This window comes from Mandrillus leucophaeus, unplaced genomic scaffold (assembly GCF_000951045.1).
Source record: "Mandrillus leucophaeus isolate KB7577 unplaced genomic scaffold, Mleu.le_1.0 Scaffold795, whole genome shotgun sequence".
NCBI lineage: Eukaryota > Metazoa > Chordata > Mammalia > Primates > Cercopithecidae > Mandrillus > Mandrillus leucophaeus.
Genome location: NW_012108641.1, coordinates 418,533 through 428,686, shown reverse-complemented (window position 1 = coordinate 428,686; position 10,154 = coordinate 418,533). Strand labels below are relative to the sequence as shown.

General features: G+C 48.1%; 1 protein-coding gene across 1 annotated transcript in view; it reads left to right on the top strand.

The window, feature by feature from the left end:
• The first annotated feature begins 8,744 nt into the window (after nucleotides 1-8,744).
• The window catches only part of LOC105529956 (beta-adducin-like), a 32,642-nt gene continuing 31,232 nt past the window's right edge, over nucleotides 8,745-10,154 (top strand). The window contains exon 1 of the mRNA XM_011967253.1: nucleotides 8,745-8,789. Coding sequence (XP_011822643.1) covers nucleotides 8,745-8,789 — 45 coding nt within the window. The remainder of the gene's footprint in view (nucleotides 8,790-10,154) is intronic.

Below are 10,154 nucleotides of genomic sequence, written 5' to 3'. Positions count from 1 at the left end.
TTTTTGGTAGAGACAGAGTTTTGCCATGTTTCCCAGGCTGGTCTCAGACTCCTCAAGCGATCCGCCCACCTCGTCCTCCCAAAGTGCTAGGATTACAGGCGTGAGCCCTTGCACCTGCCCGCAAAGGAGTCTTGCTCTGTCGCCCAGGCTGGAGTTCAGTGGTGCCATCTCGGCTCACTGCAACCTCTGCCTCCCGCGTTCAAGCGATTCTCCTGTGTTAGCCTCCCTAGTAGCTGGGATTACAGGCACCTGCCACTACGCCCGGCTACTTTTTTTGTATTTTTAGTAGAGACGGGGTTTCACCATGTTGGCCAGCCTGGTCTCAAACTCCTGACCTCGCGATCCACCCGCCTCGGCCTCCCAAAGTGTTGGGATTAAAGGCGTGAACCACCGCGCCTGGCCATACTACTCTTACCTTACTTGATCGCAGAGTCCCTCTAGAGGACGGCAGAAAGGAGGCCTGAAACTTTAGTTCCTTTCGGAACCTGTCAAATTGTCCACAAAAGGTAGCTAGCTCTGTATCGTTGTGTATAAACAAATTACATAAAGATATGTGTGTGTGTGTATGCGTGTATTAATGTGCATTAGCATTTACTTAGCCAATGTCCACAATAAATACCATACTATTTAATACCAGATTAGCCTAGGAAGTCATGTAATTGTAATGCCTTGGTTTGTTTAATTAATCCCCTATCTTCTCATGGAGCTCTTTAGGCTCCACATTGACTTCCCTTAGATCCCAGATTCTCTACCGCCCACATCCCCAACACCACAGTGTGTAAGCTAAGGAAATCAAACCCCAACTCAGGAAGACGGAAATTTTTTCTCCCTTCCTTCCTTCCTCTTAGGTGTTTCAGGGAACTCCACAAGTGTTCGAGGAGCCATCGTGGATACGGCAGGAGAGCGCCTGGGAGAGAGGCAGACAACCCATTGAGCACCCCAGATCTAAGCTTTGCGGTCAGACTCCCTCACTCCCCACCCCGCGGCCGCCTTGTTACGAAGCTCTAGGATGCTGACCAGGTCTCTGGAAAAGGGAGAGGGGCCGGACCCGCAGCAGGTCACGCTGCAGGTCTGCCTCTCCGCAATGATCTCGCACCAATCTGAGTCAGCTCTAAGACACAAGTCACCTGCACCCCTCCAAAGCGAAGCGTGGCCGGCCAGGCACACGCGTTCTTGCCGGGAAGAACACAGAGTTCTCCCTCCCAAAGGACTATATAGTCCTGGCTAGGCCTATATAGACTCTAGACTAGACTTCCGGTCTAGAGTGGAGGCCTGGCCAGCCTTCGTCCCTCCTGGTAGGCCGCTCGTGGCTGGTAGTGTAGGGGCTGAGTTAAACAAAGAGGCGGGGTTTGGTGACGAGCTTCCGCCGGGTTGCGTAGCAGCGGTGGGCGGGGCAAAGGATCCGTCTGAGAAGGCGACGAGTGGTCGGAGTCTTCTTTCCCCTCCTTCCCCTTTCCCTTCCCTACCCGGGAGAGGCTAGGACCCGGCACCAGGGCACTACTGTGGCCGCTGCGGCCTCAGCTCCGACTGGGTCAGGTTGCGGAGACTCCAGGCCGCTTCCAGGGCGGTGCGTACTGCGCCTGCGCGATCTTCCACCTAAAAGAGGGTGTGGGAGGGGAGGAGGTGATGTCCCAGGGGTATTGGGGCGGGGGGCTGAAATACTGGGGTTCAGAAGGAGGGATGGTGGTAGAGATAAAAATGTGGACAGGGAAGCAGCACGGGCGAGGAGTCGGGAGGTGAGAAGGGGGCCCTGGAGATTGGGCTGTTGGGGAAGGTCCGTTGGAATAGGGGAGCTTTGAGAAGTGCGGGAGCGGCCAGAGCTAGCTGGAGGACCGGCAGCCGCGGACCTGGGGGAACAGCGTGGTGTTTAAATGGGCAATGATTGACGGGCCGGAAGCGGAGGAAGGGAGCATTCCGGGGGCCAGGCTGGGCAGGGGCGGTGGAACCTAAACCCCCGCCCTCCAAGCGCCATAGCTTGGCTCCTCTCCCATGCCTTGTCTTTGGCAGCCTTGTCCTCTCATTCCTTCCCCACTCCTCACCCCCTCCCAGCCCTCCATGAAGGAATCTCACATTCTTCACATCCGTGCGCTTGGTTTGCAGCCTGGCTCTCTGACAGGTTTCACACACCACATACTGGAAGGCCTTCCCTAACTCAGGACTTTGGGAAATTGGGGAGTGGGGAGGAGGGGGCCAGAGGCAGAGCAGAAAGCCAGGAGGGGTGAGGGCGTTTTGCTTGAGGGATTGACAAACTGCTTCCCTATTCAGAAACTTCATTTCACCTAATAGCAAGTGGGGCTGTTAATGAGGCCACTGTTCTTAGGGACTGGCCCGTGATAGTGTTATCCTTTTCTATAGAGGGGTTTTAGAGTCTCACAATAGGGCGAGAGGCTGATAGTGTCGTTGGCTGATAGTTTTGCCCCAAATAAGAATGGAGTGGACTAGTGGTAGAGAATGTGAGTGATGCAGTGTTACTACCTTGCATGTCCAGCCGACCGACCTGTGGCTAGGCCTACCTTCTAGTAAAAAGAAGGAACAAGCTTCTTTCAAGCATTTCCTCTCCGACTCTCAGTACTCTAAATTTATTTTGCGTTATATATATTTTTTTTAAGACGGAGTCTCACTCTTATCACCCAGGCTGGAGTGCAGTGGCACAATCTCGGCTCGCTGCAACCTCCTTCTGGATTCAAGCAATTCTCCTGCCTCAGCCTCCTGAATAGCTGGGATTACAGGCACCTGCCACCATGCCTGGCTAATTTTTTGTATTTTTAGTAGAGATGGGGTTTCACCATGTTGCCAGGCTGGTCTCAAACCCCTGACCTCAGCCTGGCACGGTGGCACATGCCTGTAATCCTAGTACTTTGGGAGGCCGAGGCGGGCAGATTGCCTGAGCTCAAGAGTTCGAGACCAGCCTGGGCAACAGTGAAACCCCGTCTCTACTAAAAATATGAAAAATTAGCTGGGCATGGCTGTGTGCGCCTGTAGTCCCAGCTACTTGGGAAGCTGAGGCAGGAGAATTGCTTGAACCCGGGAGGCAGAGGTTGCAGTGGGCTGAGATTGCGCTGTTGCACTCCAGCCTGGGCAACAGAGCGAGACTCTGTCTCCCCACAGTTCCCTCCGCCCCAAAAAAAACAACCCTGATCTCAGGTGATCGGTCCACCTCGGCCTCCCAAAGTGCTAGGATTACAGGCATGAGCCACTGCACCTGGCCTTATTTTGTATTCTGTTGCTACAAATAATCTTACTTTAGGATAACAGTATTCAGTATCCTTTCATATTCATTTATTTATTTATTTATTTTTGAGACAGGGTCTCACTCTGTCACCCAGGCCAATGTGCAGTGCTGCAATCTCTGCTCACTGCAGTCTCTGCTTCCTGGGCTCAGTTGATCTTCCTGCTTCAGCCTCCTCGGAAGCCGGGACTACAGGCACTCATACCACCATGCCCGGCTAATTTTTGTTTTTTTTGTAGAGACAAGGTTTCACTATGTTGCCCAGGCTGGTCTCAAACTCTTGGACTCAAGTGATCCACCCACCTCGGCCTCCCAAAGCGCTGGGATTACGGGTGTGAGCCACTGCGTCCAGCCTCCTTTCATATTTATTTCATTTGATTTGCAGGACAGTATGTATAAGGGGTGTGCGTGTGTTTATATGTGTATACACATACACACATATAGACACCTTATATTAGGCCGGGCACAGTGGCTTACGCCTGTAACCCCAGCACTTTGGGAGGCCAAACGTGACGGATCACATGAGGCCAATCTGAGACCAGCCTGACCAACGTGTTGAAACCCCGCCTCTACTAAAGTATAAAACTTAGCCTGGCATGGTGACACGTGTCTGTGATCCCAGCTACTCAGGAGGCTGAGGCAGGAGAATTGTTTGAACCTGGGAGGTGGAGGTTGGCATGAGCTGAGGAGATCGTGTCACTGCACTCTATCCTGGGCGACAGAGCAAGAGTCCATCTCAAAAAAAAAAAAAAAAGAAAAAATAGGCCAGGCATGGTGGCTCACGCCTGTAATCCCAGCACTTTGGGAGGCCCAGGTGGGCGGATCACAAGGTCAGGAGATCGAGACCATCCTGGCCAACATGGTGTAACCCCGTCTCTAATAAAAATACAAAAACTAGCTTGGCATGATGGCGCACACCTGTAGTCCCAGCTACTTGGGAGGCTGAGGCAGGAGAATCGCTTGAACCCGGGAGGCAGAGGTTGCAGTGAGCTGAGATCATGCCACTGTACTCCAGCCTAGCGACAGAGCAACACTCTGTCTCAAAAAAAATATATGTATATATAAAATATATATAATACCTCTATATATTATATATACGTTATATTAATATATGAGGCAGGTCTCATTTTTCTCTACTTGACAGTTGAAGAAACAGAAAAACTACAGCAGGGTTACTTGTTTAAATGTGTACATTTATGGGTGGGCGCAGTGGCTGGTGCCTGTAATCCCAGCACTTTGGGAGGCTGAGGTTGGAGGATTGCTGGTGCCTGCCCAGGAGTTAAAGACCAGCCTGGGCAACGTGTCCAAACCCCGTGTCTACCAAAAATACAAAAATTAGTCAGGCGTGCTAGTGTGTGCCTGTGGTCCCAACTATTTGGGAGACTGAGGTGGGAGGATTGCTGGAGCCTGGGAAGGCAAGGCTGTAGTGAGCTATGATCATGCCACTGTACTCCAGCCTGGGCAATAGAGCAAGACCCTGTCTCAAAAAATAATAATAAAAATAATAATTTATGTGGGCCGGGTGCAGTGGCTCACACCTGTAATCCCAGCATTTTGGGAGGCTGAGGCAGGTGTATCACCTGAGGTCAGGAGTTTGAGACCAGCCTGGCCAACATGGTGAAACCCCATCTCTACTAAAAATACAAAAATTAGCCGGGCATGGTGGTGGGCGCCTGTAATCCCAGCTACTCTGGAGGCCGAGGTAGGAGAATTACTTGGGCTCGGGAAGCGGAGGCTGCAGTGAGCCAAGATCACACCATTGCACTCCAGCCTAGGTGACAGAGTGAGACTCTGTCTCAAAATAATAATAATAATTTATGTGAATGCACTTCGGAAACATAAAAGCAGCAGTCCCCAGCCTTTTTGTGAAAGACAGGTTTTCTACAGATGGTGGGCGAGGGGATGGTTTTGGGATGAAACTCTTCCACCTCAGATCATCAGGCATTAGATTCTCATAGGGAGTGGGCAACCTAGATCCTTCGCATGTGCAGTTCACAGTAGGGTTCGTGCTTCTATGAGAATCAAATGCTGCTGATGATCTGACAGGAGATGGAGCTCAGGCCTCAGTGCTTGCTTGTTTCCTGCTCACCTCCTTTTGTATGACCCGGTTCCTAATAGGCCACAGTCTGGTACTGGTCCATCTGGGGATTTGGGGACCTCTGCATTAAAGCATCATCCTGTACACGTAATGTATTATGGATCTATGCATTTGTGTGTGTGTGTGTGTGTGTGTGTGTTTTGAGTTGGAGTCTTGCTGTGTCGCGTAGGCTGGAGTGCAATGGCACGATCTCAGCTCACTGCAACCTTCGCCTCCCGAGTTCAAGCAGTTCTCCCTGCCTCAGCTTTCTGAGTAGCTGGGATTACAGGCACCCACCACCACGCCTGGCTAATTTTTATATTTTTAGTAGAGATGGGGTTTTGCCGTGTTGGCCAGGCTCATCTCGAACTCCTGACCTCAGGTGATCCACCCTCCTCGGCCTCCCAAAATGCAGGGATTCCAGGCGTGAGCCATCGCACCCAGCCGGACCTGTGCGTTTTGTAGTCACAGATTTGGAATCGTTATTACTGGTAGTTATGTGCACTGAATAAAAGAATCGTAAATCTCCAACAACTCCTCTTCTCTGCTTTTCCTCTTGTCCTTTTCTTTCCTCCTCCCAACTATGTTCAAATCTACTAGACCCTGTGTGTGTGCTTCCTTAGCTGGTGAGCTCCCTCCTTAGAAAGTAGTCTTACTTGCCTAGCACTGAAAACTTAGTGTTTAATGGAGTTGTCTCATCCTCTCCAACCAACTGCCAGATCCATCTGTCCAGTCTCCTTGCCAAGTGGAGGTAGTTCTCCTGACTCTCCTTTCTCTTCCTTGTTTCTATTACTAGAGTACTCCTGATTGTGACATCACATTCATCCCCTGGGTGATGGAGCTTGTCACTGGGAAGGAAGACTCAGTCGGAGAATAGCCAACAAGATGGGTTACTGGGAGAATCTCTTCAGTGGCACTGAGTGGAGGCATCAGGGGGTTGGAGCCTTGTGAACAGGGAACCTGCCCCCCAACACTTGAAAGGTAAAGAGCTTTGATTCAGAATCCCATTCCAGGCCTTAACCCTCTTCTCTGTCACTTGGGATTCCTTCTGCCCTTGAAAGCCCAGTTCTTAAAACTTCTTTCTGCAGAAAGCTTTCTGTGATTAATCTGTACCATTTGTTCTTTTCTGTATATTTTACAACTTACATTAATTATTAGCTTTTACTTGTTAAGTATTTGCTTAATACGTTTATGTGTTTTTTTCCTATGTACTCATTGGACTCAAGCCTATACCTTAGTTTGAGGACAAGGATTATGTGTTTCTTCTTCCTTTTTTTTTTTTTTTTTTTTTTTGAGACAGAGTCTTGCTCTGTCACCCAGGCTGGAGTGCAGTGGCACAATCTCAGCTCACTGCAACCTTCACCTCCTGGGTTCAAGCAGTTCTCCTGCCTCACTCTCCCAAATAGCTGGGATTATGGCTAATTTTTGTGTTTTTAGTAGAGATGGGGTTTCACCACGTTGGTCAGGCTGGTCTCGAACTCCTGACTTCAGGTGATCCGACTACCTTGGCCTCCCAGAGTGCTGAGATTATAGATATAAACCACTGCGCCCAGCCACGTATTTCTTCTTTATGTCTCTATTGATAAGGAGATTATGTATTTAGGATGATGAAGTTTGGGGTAACCACACAAATAGTGCTTGGAGCTGCTGACCAACTGGGAGGTCATTGCTGGCCTTTAATGCCTGGCAGGCCTCTTTTTAGACATTAGATGAGTTCTTGAAGAATTATATGCCTTCTGGATTATTTTGTAAATTGAATAAATTAAAACTAAAGAGACCTAACTTTAAAATCCCCATGTGGTTAATTCAGTATGATCCACGGCATTCTGGAATTAGACAGAACCTTAGAACCACTCATTTCACAAGTAAGGAAACTGAGTTCCGAAGAGGGGGAGTGATTTCAGTCTAAGGGATCTGTTGCTTAAGTGAAAAAGATCTCTTCCATTCACGTAAAAAGTTAAGAGCTGCTTGGAGAGAGCAAGGTCAGTTAGTGTTAGAGCCAGGATACCTTTTATAACATAATTACCTATTAATTTATCTTTTTTTTTTTTTTTTTGAGACAGAGTCTCGCTCTGCCGCCCTGGCTGGAGTGCAGTGGCGCATGGTCTCTACTCACTGCAAGCTCCGCCTCCTGGGTTCACATCATTCTCCTGCCTCAGGCTCCCAAGTAGCTGGGACTACAGGCGCCCGCCACCACGCCCAGCTAATTTTTTGTTTTTTTTTTTAAGTAGAGACAGGGTTTCACCATGTTAGCCAGGATGGTCTTGATCTCCTGACCTCATGATCCACCCGCCTCGGCCTCCCAAAGTACGGGGATTCCAGGCGTGAGCCACCGTGCCCGGCCCCATTAATTTATCTTTTTTTTCTTTTCTTTTTTTGAGATGGAGTCTTGCTCTGTCGCCAGGCTGGAGTGCAGTAGTGCAATCTCAGCTCACTGCAGTTTCTACCTCCTGGGTTCAAGTGATTCTCCTGCCTCAGCCTCCCAAGTAGCTGGGACTACAGGCACGTGCCATCACACCCAGCTAATTTCTTGTGTTTTTATTAGAGACAGGGTTTCACCATGTTGGCCAGGATGGTCTCAATCTCTTGATCTCATGATCCACCTGCCTCGGCCTCCCAAAGTGCTGGGATTACAGGCGTGAGCCACCAGTCCGGCCTATTTTTGTTTTATATGCTCAATCTTAGAATCTTAGAATCATAGAATTTATAGAGCACCTTAGAACTTATGTAGCCCAGGATGCTTCATTTCATGTAGGGAACTGAGGCCCAGAGAGGCCAAATAAGTTGTCCAAGGTCATACATTTGGTTAGTGATAAAGCTAGAACTAGGGTTTCTGGATTCCTAACAGTTGTTTTTTTTTTCCAGAACTATTCACTGGGACACAGGGAGATATGATGAAATGTTTTAGAGACACCTATGAGATCCTTTGCCAGCTAATTTTTTGACCACATTGAAGTTTCTAGGAGTCATCTGTTTCCTTAGATCAGGGCAGGTTATGGGGCCCTTTCTCTATGTGTTTAATTGTAGTGATCAGAGCTGGAGAATCCTCAGACCTCTGCACCTTTGTTGTATTCAGGGCATAGAGGAGAGAATGGTAGATGGGAGACTACATACTTATACCTGACTTTTGCCCATATGTTTTTGCCACAAAATTGATGGCAGCATGCCCAGCTACCCAAAATGTAAATCATGGGTTAGAGTGACTTATCTAATGGTTCTCTAAGCATGTGTGCATGAATGAATGTGCATGGTTTCATCTATGCTTATGGGTTCAAGAAATCCTGAATAAGTATGGATAAATGTCCTTTAGGAAAAATGTGAATTCCTAGCTTTCTCTAGTGGGAGACCAGAGAAAACAACCACAACAGTAAGTTAAAAAGGCATAGAAAGGGGTCTGATAAGGCTCTTGCATTCCTTCATAAAAATTATTCTATTATAATGCTGACCGGGAATAAAGAGATATCCCAGTATAACACTGAGGAGGTAAAGTAGCATAGTTACCTGTTTTGGATTTGGCCTATGGAATAGGAGACTGGAAGTGCAGTTTTCATTTTGGGTTTAGTATGGTCAGATAAGGGAGGTTGGCAGAACTCTTGTAAGGCCTCAAGGGACACTTCAGTGGTACTTCAATTCAGCTCCCCAGGTTTGAGTAAAACCTCCTAAGGCCTTTTCCTATCCTACACCCAAGGACAATATCCAGGAAACCGCTTCCAGTGGCTGTGGTCACTGGCTATGACTCTTGAGGTCCCTGTGATTTCAGGTTTACTAAGGGCTACTGCCCCAGGGCAGTGAGCAGCTGAATTATTTTGAGGCATCCCCCCTGGAATGATAACCTTTCCCTATGACAACCCACTGCAGTGTCAAGAATCCCAGAGATTAGAAGGAATAGTCAAGTAAACCTAACCTGATAGATTGAGATTGTCTGCCTGAGGGCAGTGCAAGGCAGCCTAGTCTAGAGCTGACTTCCAAGGTTGCGTGTAACCATGTCAACATTGGTTTCCCATAGATGACAAATAGGAAATACCCTAACCAGATTAGAAATCTAAATTTCCCCTTAATTCTTAAGGCCACATCCCTGAAAGGGTACAGTTATAAAAAGGTGAATAAAGCAGAACCTCCAGAAAGACAAAGAGGGGTTTAGATTTAGGAATAACATTGTTTAGCATTTCTGCAGGTTTGAAAATACTGACTTTATGATGGGAACCTTAAAGCTCCTAATTTGGCTGGTGGGTTCCCATACTCTGTGGCCATCTCTGCACCAACTCAGGCAAGTTCTTTTCTGTTTATTTTGGGGGACATGGGATCTCCTGAAATCCCATTAAGAAAAATTTTCAGAATTTGTGTTCCTCCTCAAGACAATATTATTAGCATTGCTTTAAAATGAAAAGACGGCTGGACACAGTAGCTCACGTCTATAATCCCAGTACTTTTGGGAGGCTGAGGTGGATCGCTTGAGCCCAGTAATTCAAGACTAGCCTGGGCAACATGGTGAGACCCATCTCTATTAAAAATATATATATATACACCAGCTGGTATGGTGGCACACACCTGTAGTCCCTGCTACTCAAGAGGCTGAGTTGGGAGGGTCGTTTGAGCCTGGGAGATTGAGGCAGCAGTGAGCCATGATTGTGCCACTGCACTCCAGCCTGGATGACAGAATGAGATCCTGTCTTTTAAAAAAAAAAAAAAGAAAAGAAAAAATATTCAATGAAACATAGTACAAGCTCTAGGCCTATTTTCTTTCTTTCTTTCTTTCTTTTTTTTTTCTGGAGACAGTCTCTCTCTGTCATCCAGGCTGGAGTACAGTGGCTTGATCTTGGCTCACTGCAGCCTCTACCTCCCAGGTTC